Source organism: Carcharodon carcharias, chromosome 4, assembly GCF_017639515.1.
Source record: "Carcharodon carcharias isolate sCarCar2 chromosome 4, sCarCar2.pri, whole genome shotgun sequence".
Taxonomy (NCBI): domain Eukaryota; kingdom Metazoa; phylum Chordata; class Chondrichthyes; order Lamniformes; family Lamnidae; genus Carcharodon; species Carcharodon carcharias.
Genome location: NC_054470.1, coordinates 508,285 through 529,106, shown reverse-complemented (window position 1 = coordinate 529,106; position 20,822 = coordinate 508,285). Strand labels below are relative to the sequence as shown.

Genomic DNA, 20,822 nt, shown 5'->3' with positions numbered 1-20,822 from the left:
CTCCAGCACTGTTTTTTTTAGGAATACTAATTTCTTTCAATTCTTCATTCTCACTAGAGCTTTGGTTCCCCAATATTTCTGGGAAGTCATTGGTGTCTTACTCCATGAAGACAGAACTAAAGTAGTTGTTTAATTGCTCTGCCATATCCTTTTCACTATTATAAATTCTCCTATTTCGGACTGTAAGGGACCTACATTTGTCTTCACTAATCTTTTTCTTCTTGTTTACTTATAGAAGCTTTTATAGTCCTCTTTTATGTTCCTTGCAAGTTTACACTCATACTCTAAATTTCTCCTCAGTCAATCTCTTGATCCTCCTTTGCTGAATTCTAAACTGCTCCCAATCTTCAGGCTTGTTACTTTTTCTAGCAACTTTATGTGGCTCCTCTTTGGATCTAATACTATCCTTAATTTCTTTTGTTAGCCATAGTTGAGCCACTTTTCCTGTTGTGTTTTTGCACCAGAAAGGAATATATAACTGTTGAAATGCATACATTAGTTCCTTAAGGAAGGAAGGAAGAGAGGAAACAGGAACTATGGGCTAGTCAGCCTGACATCAGTCATCGGGAAAATGCTGGAATTTTTAAAAATTCATTTAGTGTGTACCAGCATTTACTGCCCATCCCTAATTCACAGAATCTCTCAGTGCAGAAGAGGCCCTTCAGCCCATCGAGTCTGCACCGACACATGAGAAACGCCTGACCTACCTACCTAATCCCATTTACCAGCACTTGGCCCATAGCCTTGAATGTTATGGGCCAAGTGCTCATCCAGATATTTTTTAAAGGATGTGAGACAACCCACCTCCACTACCCTCCCAGGCAGCGCATTCCAAACCGTCACCACCTTCTGGGTAAAAAAGTTTTTCCTCACATTCCCCCCCTAAACCTCCTGCTCCTCACCTTAAAAACTTATGTCCCCTCGTGACTGACATTTCAACTAAGGGGAACAGCTGCTCCCTATCCACCCTGTCCATGCCCCTCATAATCTTGTACCACCTCGATCAGGTCAGCCCTCAGTCTTCTCTGCTCCAACGAAAACAACCCACGTCTATCAACCTCTCTTCATAACTTAAATGTTTCACCCCAGGCAACATCCTGGTGAATCTCCTCTGCACCCACTCCAGTGCAACCACATCCTTCCTATAATGTGGCGACCAGAACTGCACACAGTACTCCAGCTGTGGCCTCACCAAGGTTCTATACAACTCCAATATGATTCCCCTACTTTTGCAATCTGTGCCTCGATTGATAAAGGTAAGTTTTCCATATGCCTTTTTCACCACCCCACTAACATGCCCCTCTGCCTTCAGAGATCTATGGACACACACGCCAAGGTCCCTTTGTTCCTCAGAACTTCCTAGTGTTATGCCGTTCATTGAATAGCTCTTTGCCAAATTACTCCTTCCAAAATATATCACCTCACACTTCTCAGGGTTAAATTCCACCTGCCACTTATCTGTCCATTTGACCATCCTGTCTATATCTTCCTGTCGATGCAGATTCGATGGACCAAAGGGCCTCTTCTGCACTGTGATTCTGTGATTCCTGTAGCCCAAGACACTCAACTTCACTGTTAACCACCCAGCCAATCTTTGTGTCATCCACAAACTTACTAATCCTACCCCCCACATAATAATCTATGTTGTTTATATAAATGACGAATAATCAATGACCCAGCACAGGTCCCTGTGGTACGCCACTGGACAATGGCTTCCAGTCACTAAAGCAGCCTTCTGTCATCACCCTCTGTCTCCTACAACTAAGCCAATTTTGGATCAACCTTATCAAATTACCCTGTATCCCATGTGCATTTGCCTTCTTTGTAAGTCTCCCATGTGGGACCTTGTCAAAGGCTTTGCGGAAATCCATGTAAATTACATCGACTGCACTACCCTCATCTACACACCTGGTCACCTCCTCAAAAAATTCATTCAAATTTGTTAGGCATGACCTCCCCTCTGACAAAGCCATGCTGACTATCCCTGATCAAACCTTGCCTCTCCAAGTAGAGATAGATTCTCTCCTTCAGAATTTTCTCCAATAGTTTCCCTACCACTGACGTGAGACTCACTAGTCTGTAGTTCCCTGGATTATCTCTACAACCCTTCTTAAAAAGCGGAATCACATTAGCTGTTCTCCAGTCCTCTGGCATCTCTCCCGTGGCCAGAGAGGAATTAAAAATTTGGGTCAGAGCCCCTGCGATCTCCTCCCTTGCTTCCCTCAGCAGTCTGGGACACAAATCATCCGGACCTGGAGATTTGTCCACTTTTAAGCCTGCCAACACCTTGTCACTCCCTACATCAATTTGCTCAAGAACTTCGCATTGTGTCTCCCCGAGTTCCATACTTTCATCCTCATTCTTTTGGGTGAAGACGGATGTGAAGTTTTCACTCAACACTCTACCGATGTCCTCTGGCTCCACCCATAGATTGTCCCCTTGGTCCCTAATGGGCCCTACACTTTCCCTGGTTATCCTCTTGTCCTTGAGAAAGCGGTGGTGAGCTGCCTTCTTGAACCGCTGCAGTCCATGTGGTGTTGATACATTCACAGTGCTGTAGGGCGGGAGTTCCAGGATTTTGACTCAGTAACAGTGAAGGAACAGCGAAATATTTCCAAGTCAGGAAGGTGAATGGCTTGGAGGGGAACTTCCAGGTGGTGGTGTTCCAATCTATCTGCTGTCCTTGTCCTTCTAGATGGTAACGATCATGGGTTTGGAAGATGCTGCCTAAGGAGCCTTGGTGAATTTCTACAGTGCATATTGCGGATGGTACACACTGCTGCCACTGTCCGCCGATGGTGGAACGAGTGAATGTTTGTATAAGGTGTACCAATCAAGTGGGGTTCTTTGTCCTGGGCGGTTGTTGGAACTGCACTCATCCAGGCAAGTAGCGAGTATTCCATCACAGTCCTGATTTGTGCCTTGTAGATGGTGGACAGGTTTTGGGGAATCAGGAGGTGAGTTACTTACCACAGGATTCCTAGCCTCTGGCCTGTTCTTGAAGCCACAGTATTTATATAGCTAGTCCAGTTCAGTTACTGGTCAATGATAATCCCCAGTGTCTTAACAATGCACTTAGAAAATCATAGCATGATCAGACAAAGTCAATGTGGTTTTGCAAAAGGGAAATTGTGTTTGACAAATTTATAAGTGTTTTTTGGGGATGTAAATAGTAGGGTAGATAAAGGAGAACCAGTAGATCCAGTTTGCTTGAATTTCCAAAAGGCATTTGTTGAGGTTGATACATAAGATAAGGGGTCATGGAGTTGGGGTGATATATTAGCATGGATAGAGGATTGCTTAAGTGACAAAGCACAGCCAGGATAAACAGGGCATTTTCAAGTTGGTGGCTGTAACCAGTGAAGATCAGAGCTGAGGCTTCAACTATTTACAATCTATATTAATGTCTTAGGTGAAGAGATAGAGAGTAATGTACCTAAATGCACTGAAGATACAAAGGCAGGTGGGAATGCAAGCTGTGAGGGGGACACATCGAGGCAAAGATATAGACAGGTTAAGTGAATGGGCAACAAGGTGGCAGATGGAGTATAATGTGGGGAAGTATGAGGCTATTCACTTTGGTAGTAAGAATAGAAACGCAGAATGTTTTCTAAAAGGCATGAAAGTTCTAAATGTTGATGTTCAGAGGGACTTGGATGCACTTGTAGAAGGAAGGCCAGAAGTTAGCATGCTGGTACAGCAAACAATTAGCAAGGTAAATGGCACGTTGACCTTTATTTCAAGGGGATTGAAGTACACTGTACAGGAAAGGATATACATGCATTGGAGGGGGTACAGCAAAGGTTCACTAGATAGTTCCCTGACAAAAGAGGATTGTCCAACGAGACAACGCTGAATAAATTGGACCTAAATTCCCTGGAGTTAAGAAGAATGGGAGGTTATTCATTGAAACATACAAGATTCTGAAGGAACTTGACAGATTCGACAGAGGTTGCTCCCCATGGCTGGGAAATGTAGAACAAAGAGGCACAGTTTTAGGGTAAAGGTTGATCATTTAGGACTGAGATAAGGAGAAATTTCTTTGCCCAAAGAGTTGTGAAACTTTAGAATTCTCTACCTCGGAGGGTTGTGAATGTTCTATCGTTGAATATATTTAAGGGCTGAGAAAGACAGATTTGTCTGTGTCTCAGGGAATCAAGTGATTATGGGAGGCAGTAGGGAAAGTGGAGTTGAAGATGAATATCAGCACCATTGTATTGAATGGCGGAGCAGGCTTGACACTCTGTATAGTCTACTCCTGCTCCTACTTATGTTCGTATGCTAGGATCACTGCTTTTTCTGATGCATATAAATGACTTGGATATTGGAAAAGAGAGAGTAAAATTTCAAAATTTGCCAATGATAGCAAACTTGGAAGCATGGCAAATAGTGAGGATTAAACAAATCAACTGCAAAAGGACACAGATAGGCGAGCAGAATGGGCAAACAAGTGACAGGTGGGATTTAATACAGAGAAGTGAGGCAAAAAATTTTGGAAAAAGGGATAGGGAGAGGCATTATATACTTAATGGCAAAGTTCTGATGAATGTGCAGGGAAAGAGGAACCTGGGGGCTCATGTGCATAGATCTTTGAAGGTGGCAGGACATATTGAGAGCAGTCAGCAAAGCATATGGGATCTTGGGCTTCATAAACAGATATTGAGTATAAAAACAGGGAAGCCATGCTGAATCTTTATAAACCTCTGGTTAGTCTACAACTATGTTCAGTTCTGGTTACCATACTTTAGGAAGGCTGTGAGCATCCTTAAAAGGGTGCAGATGATTTACCAGAATAGTTTCAGGGATAAGAGATTTTAGCTACAAGGTTAGGTTAAAAAAACTTGGGTTGTACTTCTTGGAAAAAAGGAGATTGAAGGCGATCTGACAGAGGTGTACATGATTATAACAGATAAGGTTTAGATAATATAGAGCAAAAAAAGTTGTTCCCACTGGCTGATGGTACAAGGACTAGGGGACACAGGTATAACATTTTGGGCAAGAGGTTGAGGACAGGTAAGGAAGAACTTTTTTTATGCAGAGTGCTAAAGATTTGGAACTCTCTGCCTACAAAGATGGGGGAAGGGGGGAGCAATTAATGATTTCAAAAGGAAATTGGACGGGCACTTGCAGGGTTACAGGCAGAGGAGACTTGGATTGGGTCTGACTTGATTGCTTGAGAGTCAGCATGTACTCAATGAGCAGACTAGCCTCCTTCTGTACTGTTATCTTGATTCTATGACTCTTTGCTTCTATTACAGTGCCAGAGTGATGCTAGGTATGTAGGCCATACGTCCCAAAGACTGGTGAATCGTTTCAAACAGCATGTCCCAACCGCTGTTTGCATCAGGCAGGGTACAGACTATACCCAGCCAGCCCTTGTTTGCAAAACTTGAAACAGTGCCCAACATTACATGTGATTCCGCGGTTAGACAACATTTGCTAAACAATCCTCAGTGTGCTAAGAATTACGCTGACAACCAATTTAAGATTGACAGAAGGGCTCGCAGTGTGGCACATTTGCGTGTACCGGAAGCTACATTTATTAATACACAGGGCCCTATTTTTTGCAGACAAAGAACATGCACACATTGCGTCTATAAGTGACACCATTTGCTGACTCATTCCTCAGGGTCAAGCTGCCTGGTTTAAATTTCAAACAATGCTTGTCAGTTAACTGTCAGTCATTATCAATTGGTTCATTCTCCATGGCAACGCCTCTACCAGAGTCCACTTACCAACCACTCAGCACTCTCTTTTCATACAGTATAGTGTTTTTCCCCCTTATATCAGGACACTTCGCAAGAATACCAATGAGTGCAAAACGAAAAGCTTCGACACATCTCTTTTCTCAGCAATCTTAATATTTACTTCATATTATGAAATTTTAAATCCATAAATAACATATAATCTGCAAATTTGTTTAAGAGGAGTAAAACAGCAAGACCTTGGATTTATATAGCACTTTTCATAGCCTTAGAACAGGCCAAAGTACTTTAAAGGCAAATTGCTTTTGTTACAGAATCAGTGCAATATAGGGAAATGCAGCATGCAATCTTCCAAAAAGCAGTGAGAAAAATGGCCAGTTAAAATATTTTAAGTGGGGTTGACTGAGAGATGAATGTTGGCCAGCTCTTCAAATACTGTCATAGAATATTTTACATCCACCTGAAAGGCCATACAGTACTTTGATTTAACATTTCATTGAAAAGGCATTCCCGACAGTATTGCACTGCCTCTGAACTTAAGTGTCAGCTGAGATTATGTGATCAAGTCCTGAAGCATGGCTTGAACCCACAACTTTCTGACTCAGGAGTTGTGTGTGCTACTGGAGCCAGGGCTGGCTCTTAACATTAAAAACTCTTATACATTTAAAAAAATATATATTTTACACTCATGAAAACATTCAAGCCATCAGCATTTTCAAATGTTTTTATAAATCTGAATTACAATATAAACAAATAATAGATTAAAAGTCCTGCAAATCTGACCCAAAAATAGAAATATGCATAGGTGTGCCAACACCGAAAGGAACATTTTAGATGCAGATACTTGGTCTGAACTGGAATGCGGATCTTGATTTTTGCATGCTAACTTTTAGCACAGAGATTTCTGATACTAGCAAAAAGATTGCCTGAAATGTTAGTTAATGCTTGCAAACTCTTATGCTGCCCACGAGTCTTTCATAGAATCATACAACACAAAAGGCCATTCAGTCCATTAGTCATGTGTTGGGTCTTTAAAATAGCTATCGAATTAGTCCCAATTTCCTGCTCTTTCCACTTCTGATGTCCCTGGTCAGTCAGCTAGATGTTGGTGCTGGTCAATAGATGAGATGTCCAACTGCTGACAACATTCCAGTAAAAATTAAATGTGTGCACGCATATGAGACACAGAAAATGCAACCAAAAGTCATTTTGCCTCGATATTTCCAATTCTCTGCAGTTCAAGGCTGGTTTGCTTAAGCCTATTATACCGAAGACAAATGTCGTGCCAATTTTAGTCCTTACTATTTGGTAAATTTTGACTTTTTAATCTATAATTTCTACAGTGACAGACATACACATAGAAACAGTGATGCTGTGGCTTTATAAGCTTAAGAAGTTGTTCAAGCAATCAGTGAAAATGTACATACTGTGGAATATACATCGAGGGTACGGTCTTTAAAAAATCTCTTAGGTTCAAGCTTGTGTGCTCCCATTGAGGTTTTCTGGTAGTTCCATGTAGTGCTAATTAGATACCCTTGATGGCAGGCAACAATTCCATCCCAATAACTCTGGCGTGCTGTTTCTACCATTACAAATCACAAGCAAATTCATCAGCAGCATTAGAAACATTCAAAGCCAGAAATACATTGAGATAATTTAGAATAGAAATCTAAGATTCAAGAAACATTACAATATGCCACATTCAAATATTTAAGTTAAAGGCATACATTATATTGTAAATGCCTGCCAACTAACTAATCTTGGAAAGTCTAATAATTGAGTAAAATTTTGTGTGTTTAAACTGGATAATGTTCCAAGATGAAGGCCATTCAGTTCATTCTAAAGGAGAAAATCAGAATTGGTGTAGATGTACCATTACCTGAAGCAAATGTAGTAATAGGAGGTAGTTTCATTGTATCATACTTCAACCCTTTCTTTTTGGATTTCTTTTTATTAATGGAACCTTAAAACAAAAAATACACACCTGATTTTTTTCTAAACAAAACAACACTTTGGTGCACATTTCTAAAGAAAAGAAAGGATGCAAGCGAGTACAAATGTGTTACATTTAATAGATTAACTAGGTATGTATATTTTTTGTGCCTAAAAGAAGCCATTCTTCCTTCCATCCATTAACTATTTAGGTTTTCTGTGCCATCCCCTGGTCAAAGGGCAAGTAGTTGACCTGCTTCAAGGTCTTTGCCAATATTCACAAGATAGATATAGATGAAGAAAGCCATTCAGCCACTTCTGAATGCACAATCAGGAATTCATCTGGCTGTTTAAATATTTATAGGATTTTTGTCTCCATGACCTTGTTGCAGGTCCATTCTGTATACTGATCATTCTGAGAGGTAGATTTCCAACATTAGTCCTAAACTTGCCTTTTGCTAAGTTAAATTTCTGCCCCTTGTCCTAATCACAGTTTAATTTGAAGTACTACTTTTGGATTTAACTTTTCTATATTGGTTTATCATGGATATCTCTATAGCATCAATGCTCCGGAGCCTACTTTCAAGGCTGTAAGACAAAGTTGATCCAATTTTCTACAAAATTTGGGTCTATCACTATGAACAACAGTCTTATGACTCTTCTCTACCTCCAAGACTCAAACCTTTTAAGTGCCTCAGTTATCAGAACTGGCAGTGTTCAAGATGTAATCTGACCTGTGCACAATGCTGTTTAAACACAACTTCCTCCAATTTCTATTCTACTGCTGTTTTGGCGATATATTTATGAATCATATTTGCCTCACCAATTGTTGCTCTCCAGTGATTAAACAACTTGGGGCAGTCTGTTAAAACCCTAAACCCACTTTATTCAAGGTGAATGTATGAGAGTATTGGTAGTGATACACTCGTTACATATGAAACATACTACACATTTTCTGTTGCACCATCCCGATTTAGAATTTTTTTTTAAAATTAACAGCCTTCAATTCTTCATCTCGTTGTTATTTTATTGGTACTTATGCAGGCCCTTCCAATTGTGTAGTACTTTACACATTCATCCATCATTAGATTTAACAGCATTAAATTTCATCCATTACATATTTCAAGGAGTATAAATATTACCACATATTTACAGTTTTTTGAGTGCTCAATTTTCAAAAGATCAATAGCCATCAGAAAGTTCTTCTAACAAATAAATTATTGTTTTTTAGCCCAATACGATGCTGCAGGGTCTCATGGTAGCACCATAGGTCCAACCATCTTCAGCCGCTTCATCAATGACCTTCCTCCAACATTAAATCAGAAATGGAGATGCTTGCTGACGACTGCACAGTGTTCATTAACATTTGCAACTCCTCAGGTATTGAAGCAGTCCATGCCCACATGCAGCAAGACCTGAACAACATTCAGTCTTGGGCTGATAGGTGACAAGTAACATTCATACAATAGCAGTGCCAGTCAATGACCATCTCCAACAAGAGAGAATCTAACCATCCTCCTTGACATTCAACAGCATTACTATCACTGAATCTCCCATTCTCAACACCTTGGGGTGTTACCATTGACTAGAAACTTAACTGGATCAGCCACATAAATAATGTGGATACAAGAGCAGGTCAGGGGCTGGGTACTCTCCAGTGAGTAACTCACCTCGACTCCCCAAAGCCTGTTCACTATATAGAAGGCACAAATCAGGACAACTGAATACTCATCAATTGCCTGGAAGAGTGCAGTTCCAACCATTAAGAAGCCTAACACCATCCATAAAAACAAAATAAATAACTGCAGTAAGCCATTTGGCCCCTAGCCATTCAATAGGATCATGGTTGATCTGATTGTGGCCTTAACTCCACTTTCCTGCCAACCCGCCATAACCCTTTCCTTATAGAATCAAAAATCTGTTAACTCAGCCTTAACTAATGAACCAGCCTCCACTGCTCTCTGGGGTAGTGATTATTTTAAAAAATTCATTCATGGGATGTGGGTGTCACTGACTAGGCGTCACTGACTAGGCCAATATTTATTGTCTGACCCTAAAGTGCCCTTGAGAAGGTGGTGGTGGGCTACCTTCTTGAACTGCTGCAGACCATGTGAGGTAGGCACACCCAAAGCGCTGTTAGGAAGCAAGTTCCAGGATTTTGACTTGGCGACAGTGAAGGAATGGTGATATATTTCCAAGTCAGGATGGTGAGTGGCTTGCAGGGGAACTTCCAGGTGGTGGTGTTCTCATGTGTCTGCTCAAGAAGTACAAATATTGTCACATATTTGCATTCTTTTTCAGTGCTCAATTTTCTGAAAATTTCAGAAAATTGCAAAGATTAACAACCATGTGAGAAGAAACTCCACTTCATTTCCAGTTTAAATAATGAGATCCAATCTTTCCTCATAAGGCAACCCCATTTATTTGAAGAATCAACCTAACAAACCTCTCTAAACTGCCTCCAATGAAAGTATATCCCTCTTTAAATAAGGTCAGAACTGTATACAGTGCTCCGGATGTGGTCTCACCAATGCCCCATACAGTTGTAACAAGACTTCACTACTTTTATATTCCATCTCCTCTACAATAAAGGCCAACATTCAATTTGCCTTCCTAATTACTTTCTGTGCCTGCATGCTGTTTGTAATACATTTATGAGAACACCCAGGTCCCTCTGTACCACAGCATTTTGCAGTCTCTTGCCATTTATATAACGTTCTACAGGACAAAAGGAGCCCACTTGATCAGCACCCCATCCATCAACTTACACTCCCTCCACCACCAGCACACAGGGTGTAGTACAGCAACTTGCCAAGGATCTTTTAACAACGCCTTCCAAATCCACAGCCTCTACCACCTAGAAAAACAAGGCAGGCAGTTGCATGCAAACATCACCACCTGCAATTTCTGTTCCAAGCCACACACCACCCTGGCCTAAATTTTACCCTTGGCGGGTGCAAGCGATCAGCGGGCCTGCGACCAGCTGGGGAACTGGTCACGATCGGCCCAACTGCAATTTCATGCTGGCTGGCCAATTAAGGTTCACCCAGCATGAAAGGTGTCTTCCTAATGGTTGAGAAGGGCCGGGCAGGGGCCTATCGGCCATCAGGTCCAATGGTGACCCAGCAGGTGGCTTAAAAACAAAAGAGGCAGCTCCTTGAAGGCTGCCAGGGAAGAACATATTTGCAGCGTGCTGAAGACTGAAGCTATGGCCTCTACTGCGGCTGGAGACGCCAGGCATGAGGGCACTCGGCCCCATCACCCAGTTTTCGGACAATTGCCTCACGGTCCTCCTGGAGGGGGTGGTGCTAGGACGGGCACCCTCGTCCCCAAAGATGGAAGGAGGCGACCACTGCACCTGACAAAAAGAGCTTGGGAGTAGGTGGCAGCCCAGGTCAGCAGCCACGACTTGCGGCATACATGGGTGCAGTGCCTCAAAAGTTTTAACGGCCTGCTGTGCTCGGCAAGGGTGAGCACCGTGTTGGCTTGAATTAGTGCAGTGAAGTGTTAAAGCTGGTGAAGCTCAGGGGTGTTAGAGTCTGAGTGCCAATTGTCAATGATATTGGAGCTGGCCAAGGGGGTGAGCCCTGGCTGCTTGGACTGAGTGCCTTGGCTCGAGGGCCATGACTCGGATGTGCCCTGCAAGGTGTTCCTCAGGTGGGGTTGGTCAGGCTGCAATGATGCTGCGGGTAGAGAATGGACTAATCAATGCTCCTCTGTCTTTCCAGGAGAAGACGAGCCATAATAACAGAGGTTGTGGACAGAGATCCCCCCATACCCCCTAATCCTTACGAGGTTTAAGCAAGATGCCTTGGAGCTGGAGAGACGTCACACACCTCAGCCAGCCGATCGTGGAGAGGCTGGGGTGTCAGACGAAGGTAAGAGTGCAGTGCACAGAAGTGAGAGTTTCGTAGGGTGTAAACATTCTTGTGTAGTCTCTTCATTGATGGGAGCTTCAAAACTGGAGTCCCCATTGATTATATGAAAGACAATAGTACCATGATGCAGATCTCCAATGTCTCACAAGGGTGCCTGGCATGCGATGACATAAATTAATGACAGGTCATGGTTCTCCCTTAGATTCGCCAGCATACATTCATTCCCAGGACCCCGGAGAGCCATCCCCCGTGCCAGAGGACTGCCAGGCTTCAGCTGCACCAGCGTCACACCCGATTTCTGAACCACGCACCAGCGCAGATACAAGCACTCAGTGGGCGTTAGATCTTCGGCTAGAATAACAGAGCACAGTGGTGAGGGCACTTCACACTCCCTTGAGGAGCAGGCAGAGGCACAGAGTGCCCAGGGTGCTGGCAGCTGGAGGATTTCTGGAGACCAGGACGATGCTGAGTCGAAGGCAGATGATGAGCCTCTGGAGTCGTCCATTAGGTGGCAGATGCTGGATGTTCAGCGGGATGTGCAGGAGGATCTGACGGAGTTCCATGAGGTTATGCGTGCTGTGGTCTCTGTTGCAGAGGAGCCCAAGCGGAACATTAGCACTGCATTGACCCTGAGGGCTGAGGGCTGAGTGCACTGCCTCCTCCATTGAGAGAGTGGCAACTTTAGTGGAGAGGCAGCTCCAGGGACAGAATCAGGGGTTCCTGGGATTACGCTTGGACCTGCAAGCCCTCACACAGCAATGACCTCAGGTGGTCAGTGCCAGCGTGGGCAATGGATGAGGCACCCAGTATCCCAGCTAGATGCCGCCCACCCCCATTAATGGTGAGCAGGGAGGTCCAGAGCAACCTCACGTTGGCGCACAAACTGTTTGTTGTCTCTGTGGGCTTCTCTCAGGACACTCTGGATGATGGCAGCAGCTCCTTCACCCCTCTGCCTGTGACTGTGGCATCTCTTGAGGCTGCAATGACTGGGGAGATGACAGCCATGGCACTGGCCGCTTCCTTCCAGGCGGGGCCAGCACAGGCTCCGCTGGCCAAAGGACAACCGCGAAGGTCATCAAGGCCAACGGGACAGTAAAGTCAGCGGGCTGACTCCAATGCCGCTGCCAGCGAGGGTGGGTGGGGGGGCACCAAGACATAGCACTTGCAGATGTAAGTTTAAGGTGCCATGAGCACAAGAGGGACTGTTCATGGGTGATTTTCCGTTTTGTAATGTTTTGTTTATGTTTACTGCTCTGTTAATGAATCCCAGAGAAAGTGATGTTAATTTGTTTAGATTGTGAAAATGACAAATTTTGTCTTTGTCATTATGGCCAAAGTGTGCTTCACCTTTTTATTTTTTGGTGCAGGGTACGCTAGTATGTAATGCTGGATGTGAGTCACTCTAAACATTATCGCACAGGCACTGAGTGGACTTTGGATTCAAATGAAAGGGTCATTTCAGCATCTGGGATGGAGACGCCCCCCCCCCCCCCCCCCCCCACCACGATGGGGTCGAAGCAGACCTTTCGCAACCTAGCTAAAGGAGCATTGGATCAAGGCACACCTGGTGTCCCTGCCTCCCTGAAGGATACAGAGGTCTGTCTCCACACCATCAGCATTCTCCTCAGTGTGCTCCTCTTCTGATTCACTACTGGATTCATCCTCTGTGGCCTGTGAAGCTGCCTCAAGATCCTCTTCCTCCAGTGGGTCCCCCTTGCCAGTGCCAGATTGTGGAGAGTGCAGCATGCAACCACTATCAATGACACCTACTCTGCGGGGTATTATAGTACTCTCCCCTGAACGGTCCAGGCATTGGAAGCGCATCTTCAGAAGACCTTATGGTCCTCTCTATCACCGCTCTTGTGGAGGCAAGACTCCTATTGTAATGCTGCTCTGCCTCTATTCTTGTACAGCAGAGAGTTTTCAGAAGCCACCATTTCAACGGATAGCCCTCGTCACCCAGCAGCCATCCATCCAGTTGGGCTGGAGCACCAAACTGCCTCGGCACTTGGGAGTGTCTGAGGGTATAAGCGTCATGGGAGCTGCCAGGGTGCCTTGCACAAACTTGCAGAATCTGCATCTTGTGGTCACATACTGTCTGGACGTTCATGGAGTGGAATTCCTTCCTGTTGATGAAGGCACCCGGCTGACCCGCTGGCACTTTGATGGCCACACGTGTGCAGTAGGTTGCGCCCTGGATGCGGGGAAACCCAGCAATCACTGAAAACCCTTTGGCTCACTAAGCCTGGCTGGCCTCGTCTGTACGGAAATGAATAAATGTCATTAACCGCCTGAACAGAGCTTCTGTCACCAGCTTGAAGCAACTCTAGACAGCTGTTTGGGACACTCCACAAAGATCCCCCACTGGCCCCTAGAAAGAGCTGGAGGCATAGAAGTTGAGGGCCACTGTGACTTCAGAGCCACTGGCGTGGGGTTTCCACCCACACAGTTGGAGATGATCATAGGCCCAGTCACCTGACAAACGGAGGTCACAGTCTCTCTGGGGAGGCAGAGCCTCCTTCAGCATTGCACTTCGGACATAGTGAGGTAGCTGCATCACCGCCTGTAAACCCTGGCAGCAGGATAGTGGAATCTTCTGCGGCCCTTTCCACCATGGACTACCTGCTGGCCCTGCACCCCGTGCCTGCACCTCTCCTCCCACAGATCGCTCCCCTGGAAACTGCACTGGGACACCAGGCCCCTCCCTTCTGCCCCTCTCTTCCTCCTCAGAGGTGGTGCCTCCAGTGGAGGCCAGAATACCCATTGCCAAAGTAAGGGAAGGCTGTCTGATAGCTGGAATGGTCTACACTGTCAAAATCCTCCAGGGGCCTTGGAGACACCAATGAGTCCTGAAGTGAAGCCTAGAAATGCTAAGAATGAAGTTCAGAAAAGCGATGAAACTATCAAGTTCAAATAAGCAACCAGGAGCAAACTATCCCCTAAACTCCTCACTACTCACAATGGCAATGCTGCTGACCCTTTTTATTCTGCCCTTGGATGCGACCTGCCCGTCTTGCCCATGCGATGAGCGCGAAATCGCACGGGCAATGTAAAATCAGGTTCAACTGGGTTTTTAGTGGTCTTAAGTGGCCTTTTAATTGATGGCGGGCGTGGCTCCGTCACCCGCATGTGCCCGCTGACCTGAAGATTGTGCGTGTGGGATGACATAGGGACGCTCACCTGATGTCATCTCGCACTATTTTATGCCCAATTAGGTGTGCGTAAAATTCTGATCCCCAACTTGAAACTAGATCACCATTTCTTCACTGTTGCTGGGTCAAAATCCTGGAACACCCTCCTTTGACAGTACCGTGGGTGTACCTACACCACATGAACTGCAGCAGTTCAAGATGGCATCTCACTATCATCCATTCTCAAGGACAATTAGGGATGGGAAATAGAAAACAAAAACAGAATTACCTGGAAAAACTCAGCAGGTCTGGCAGCATCGGCGGAGAAGAAAAGAGTTGACGTTTCGAGTCCTCATGACCCTTCGACAGAACTTGAGTTCCCATACCAGTGACCTTCACATCCCATGAATAAAAGAATGGAAACCCAGAATAGTAGAAGGCAAAACTTCTGGGGTAATTATTGGTTTCTGCAATAAGGGATCATCTGGATTGACAAGTTAAGATGGGTTGAATGACCTTCTTCATCCATAATTATTTTGAAAACTTAAAAGAAAATCATAGCACCCTGGAGCTAAATTATTTTATTTTAAGCTAGTGAACCCCTCCCTCATTATAAGTACTTGGCTACCACCTCAGAGTCAATTGCCGGCTCCCACTCCTGGCCTTTGTTCATTACAAGCTATATTAAAAACACTATATAAGGCTTGTTGTTGTTACAGTAAATTAGAAATAGCTGTCATTGGAGCATTGTTCCTTGGGCTTTTCCATGCAGAATTCCCACCCCTCACCTCGCTCAAATGCATTCCAATAAGTCCCACTACCTTGCATGCTGCCAACTTTTACTCAGTTGCAAGTTTTATATTATAGGGGCGTGCACAAAGTTTTGTTTGAAAAAATCTTTAGTCGACGACGCAAAATTATTTTATTTTTAAGCTTAAGTAGAATCTTTTATGCAGAACGTTGCCAAAGTAACAAACTACATTTATACAGCACCTTTGGCATAGCAAAGTGTCCTAAGGTGCTTGGAGCATCATTAAACCAAGTTTGGCACTGAGGCACATAAGGAGTTAGGACAGGTGATCAAAATCTTGGTCAAAGTGTTTGGAGCTAAGGTGTGTTGTAGAGGAGGAGAGAGAGCTGGGGTGATTTAGGGCAGGAATTCCAGTATTTAGGGCCTACACAGCTAAAGACAGGACAAAGGAAACCAGGGATGCACAAAGAGCCAGAAATGAATTAAGTGTTTTTGGATAAACTTTTGGATTTTTAAAATTCACTTGGGGTATGGCATTTACTGAACACAATGGGATTAGCTAGGCAGAATTCCTTCTTCCTGAATTAATGTTGGTTACAATCTTTATTGAAGTAATTCTCATGAGTGTGCCCGATTTTATTTTTATTCTGCATTGCTGGGTGCTTAATTGCTCGACTGTGGTACATATTTCCAATTGAGAAATCCCAATGGCACCTCACAAAGCATACCCCTCGTCTTTTGCAATAACTTGAATAAATGCCCTCGTCATCCCTCAGAATTTGTTTGCTTGAGTCCCATTTATATCTTCCTTGAGGTAGATGATAAGATGTTTAAAAGATTGGACGTTATATTTTTTCCCCACTCTTCTTAGTGGACAGAGCCTCCATGTGAGCCTCCCACCTTCAGAGCTGAAAAATCTAGTCAGCGTGGAGTGGAGAAGAAGAGCGAGCAGAGAGAAACTCATTGCAGCTCTTCACTATCATTATTTTCAAAACGAAAGTTTAAAATAATTTCAGAAAAATCCTTCCAGTCATAAAAATGAAATATTTTTGTTACTACCAAAAAAATTGATGGCACATTTCAAAAAATATAATACATTTTAATTAAACTGAAAAAGGTAACCATAATATATTCATTATACTTTTCAATTAAACTTACCCTGCCCCAAACTCTTATTAAAACGTTCATGAAGAGTGGAAAATGACTGCAAAGTTCCATCTCGTCCTACATTAACAAAAACAAATACAAATGAATGAAGTCTTCAAAATAAAATTCTCACTTGCTCACTTTTTCAGAACCGCTTCATTCAATTCAGGATCGCAGGGAGATGGAGCCTATCCTGGACAGGCAATGGGCACTAGGCGGCGTACGCCCAAGACATACACCCAATGTACCCACACTGTGCAAACTCCAGACAGGCACCAGACGTCAGGATCAAATCTGGGTCCCTGGAACTGCGAGGCAGCAGTGCTAACCACTGCACCACCATGCCACCCCATAATAAAATTCAGTTTTAAAAAATGTGAAGAAGGGGCACAAATACATGGATATGCAGTCATACTTCAATTAAATTGCTTTACAAAAATAATAGCCAGATTACTCCTGCAAATCACCGTACAGCAACACTGCCAAGAATTTGTATTTAAATAGTACTTTTGACATAATAAAATGTTTCAAGGTGTTTCACAGGACAATTATAAAGCAAAACTTGACACCAAGCCACATAAGGAGATATCAGAGCAGATGAGCAAGAGCTTAGTCAAAGAAAGAGTTCTGGATTCTAGTTTTTAAGGAGCATCTTAAAGTAGGTAGAGACACAAAGGGAATGCAAAAGCTTGGCATGTGGCAGCTGAAGACATGGCCACCAATATGGGATGGCTAAAATCTGCAACGTTCAAGAAGCCAGAATTAAAGCAGATATTTTGGAGGGCTGTGATAGGAGGAGTGAAGCCTTGGAGGGATTTGAAAACAAGGATGCGAGGCATTCCTTAACCAAAATCAAGGCATTGCTTAACCAGGAGCTAATGTTGGACTGTGAGCACACCATAATAATTAGGCTCGTTTTAGAGTACTGAGTCAATTCCATTGAAAGATTAATAAAATGCACTGGTTACTGTTGAGCTTAAATTTCCCCAATCTCAAGTGTGTTGGGTGGATTTGGCGATAATGGGGAACAGTGTATGCACAGGTTCTTCTCGTTATAAATTAACTTCAGCAGGCTTTTGTGATTGAAGTCTACTCGTGGAAAGGCTGTCACATCAACCTAAGTTTGTTTCTTCTGGAGTTTGGAGTCTAGATGTGCTCTTTAGGGTTTGTCTGTTTCTGTGCATATCAGTAATTCTGCACAAGGTTATACTTATTCCCTCCAGATCTGTTACCTAGTCATGTGACAATACAACAGCATCATGGGCTTCTGATGTTAGCGTTTACTCTACATCTCACCCTTCCTCATAACTCAACTATATACACCCTCTTATTTGGGCCCCAAAATGGTAGAAATGACCTATTTCACAGAATAAACTACAGGTGAGGGAGACTTAATGGCCTATCTTCATTCATCTTAAAAAGGTCTTTCTGCGGCTTTCATTGTTTCTTAAATGATTCCTGCATTTTGCTCTCAATTCAATCTAGAAGTCCATTCCCTGTATGAAACTGTATAAGTGAAGAAATTCCTTAAAACTGTCCTAATTCATACAGATAAAGGTTCTGGAATTTTGTTAAGGATCTGTAAACATTGGGATATAGGTTGAATTGACTTTTTTTTAAAAGAATGTTGTGGGTCGTTTCAGAATATTGTTGGTCATTTTAGATTGTTGTGGATCCTCTCAGCTGCTGTGGCGGACTTTGTCACAATGTGAGGATAGTTTTCAAAGGAGGTTGCTGGGTGTGGATTGGCCTGAAACCTTCTCAATGAGATGGAAACTCTTAATAAAAAGATATCTTTTTCAGCTTTGCGGACAGAGCATCAGTCAGGCAGGGAAAAACCTCAAGGAAGTTGCATAATTGTAATAACGTTGAGTTAACAAAGCGTGGTGAGAGATACGTTGAGTGACCTCTTCACTTCTTTATGCTTCTGGCCGCGCTTGTCCCACTTATGCAATTTAAAGTAATTTGCTGGATTTACATATTCCTCAGTATTACATACCCCTTTTGAAAGTTGACAAGCAAATCCAACTTTCAGGCGTTTGACATTCACAGATCAACACTGTGCCTGTTCGCTCCACTGTCTGCAACAATCCAATGAATACTGTACTCTCAAGATGTGGTCTGAGCAGAACACTGTATAGCTTTGATTTGGCCCTTTACTGTCTTCCAGCCTCAACAAGGTTCAACAATTTCAGATCCCACTGCTATGTTTGGACAGCAACTGGTGGCCATGGTTCAATTGTTTATTAAATCACTCCTGTCTTCCAACACATCACACACCTCCCCCTTTTTATTCTTTCCACCCATCATCTCTTTCTCTACACCTGTACTTGCTTAAAACCTGTTACATCGGTAGCCTTTCCAGTTTTGTTAAAAACTGGAAACGTTCTCTTTAAATCCACCAATCCAAGCAAAAGGTTGCCCATTGTATCGTTGAGCTGACTGGCAAATTCCTGATATAAGTCATTAAGCTGTTTTATTGCCTCGTTATTCAAGTACGCCCAAGGTGTAAATGATTTCATTGTCTTCTATGGGCTATCTCATGACTGAAGAGTCTGATGTGGAATTGGCATTAACATCCACCAAACTAACAGTTCAATTTGTCGTTGTGAATGACAGAACTTCTGCAGCTGTGCCACCTCTAGGCACGTTTGATATGAGAGTTTGACATAGATGGTCTTTGAAGCATGCTGAAACAAATTTCAATGCTTGCCTCCACATGGGCTGGTCTGCTACAGTGTTGTCCCCAGAGAGGGATTCTGCAATGCAGAAGGTGGAGAGGCTTTTTTTTTTTTAAGGGTGTCTTTATATCGTTTGCATTGACCATCTTGATGCCATTTGCCCTGAGACAAATTCCCATAGAGGTTCTGCTTCGGAATTCAATCTACACAAACTGGGTAAACCTAATTAGCACCAACGCTGTGGAAGACAAATTTGAACTCTCCTTGGGTCTTTCATGTTCATTCATAGAAACATTAAAAATAGGAGCAGGAGTAGGTAATTTGGCCCTTCAAGCCTGCTCCACCATTCAATATGATCATGGCTTGATCCTCTATCTTAACGCCATACTCCTCTCTCTCCCCATACCCCTAGATGCCTTTAGAGTCTAGAAATCCATTTCCTTCTTAAAATACATTCAGTGACTTGACCACCACAGCCTTCTGTGGTAGAGAATTCCAAAGGTTCAGCACCCTCTGAATGAAGAAATTTCTCCTCATCTCATCCTAAGTGGCCTACCTCATATCCTGAGATTGTGAATTTTATACCTTTCAATGAGATTCCCCTCTCATTCTTCTGAACTCCAGTGAATACAGGCCTGCTTGGCCCAATCTCTCCTCATATGACAATCCCCATCCCAGGAATCAGTCTGGTGAACATTCACTGCACTCCCTCTATGGCAAGTATATCCTTTCTTAGGTAAGGAGAGCGAAATTGCACACAGTACTCCAGGTGTGGTCTCATTGAATATTGCTCTCCACAAGCATTGGAAAAGTAAAGAATGTATTGGTAGAAGATCGTCTAATATACCAATGCCTTGGAGATGAGCAATGTTGAGTTTGCAATTCGCCAGATAGATAATGTAGATTCATGCAGAATAGCTTACACTGGCATGGGGTAATGAACATTAAGTCAACAGTATTTTCTTTCATGGCATATACAGCAATTTTACTTTTATTACATTTAAAAGAGGTTTAACCTGATCAAACCAAGGTATCTTTTAGTAAGATAACTGAAGACCAAGCAATGACCCACAAGAAAAATCTGTTCTTACCAGAACTAAGGATGTTCTGTCCATCAGATCCATGATATTGTATTTTGGTTGGAGGGGCACTGTGTCCCATACGGCACCGTAAAAGGCGACCTCCACCTTCTGGAGCATCAAAAATCCAGACCTGGCCAGGAAACAGAGTACATTTATAATAATTTTAAAACAGGGATAAATACTCTTAAACAATGCTTTCCCCCACTAGACATATTCGCCAACTCTGACCTGTTCTATCATCTCCTGGCTGTTAATAAGGTCAAATAATTACTTCTTGTATAATACAATCCAACATTGTGTCTAGGGTCACGTTTTCACACCTACTGCACATTTTATTGATTTCCTAATTTCTCCCTTGTAAACTAAGGCTACCCTTAACAGCTCTATCTGTCAAGGTACACATTTCCTTTATTTGACTGTAAAGTTCTTGGCTCTTGCTTCAATTTATTTTGTTCACCTATTGGTTTATTGCAGACTGTCATCTTTAACTGCAGTTTTCACTATGCACACTCAGAC

At 43.2% G+C, this 20,822-nt stretch overlaps 1 protein-coding gene across 2 annotated transcripts in view; it reads right to left on the bottom strand.

Moving 5' to 3' along the window:
• wdr36 (WD repeat domain 36) overlaps window positions 1-20,822 on the bottom strand; it is a 124,803-nt gene that overhangs the window by 55,173 nt on the left and 48,808 nt on the right. For both annotated transcript variants that reach the window (XM_041186807.1, XM_041186806.1), the window contains exons 9-12: window positions 20,316-20,436; window positions 16,556-16,621; window positions 7,585-7,668; window positions 7,133-7,287 (exon numbers count right to left, since the gene is read on the bottom strand). In XM_041186807.1, coding sequence (XP_041042741.1) covers window positions 7,133-7,287; window positions 7,585-7,668; window positions 16,556-16,621; window positions 20,316-20,436 — 426 coding nt within the window. The remainder of the gene's footprint in view (window positions 1-7,132; window positions 7,288-7,584; window positions 7,669-16,555; window positions 16,622-20,315; window positions 20,437-20,822) is intronic.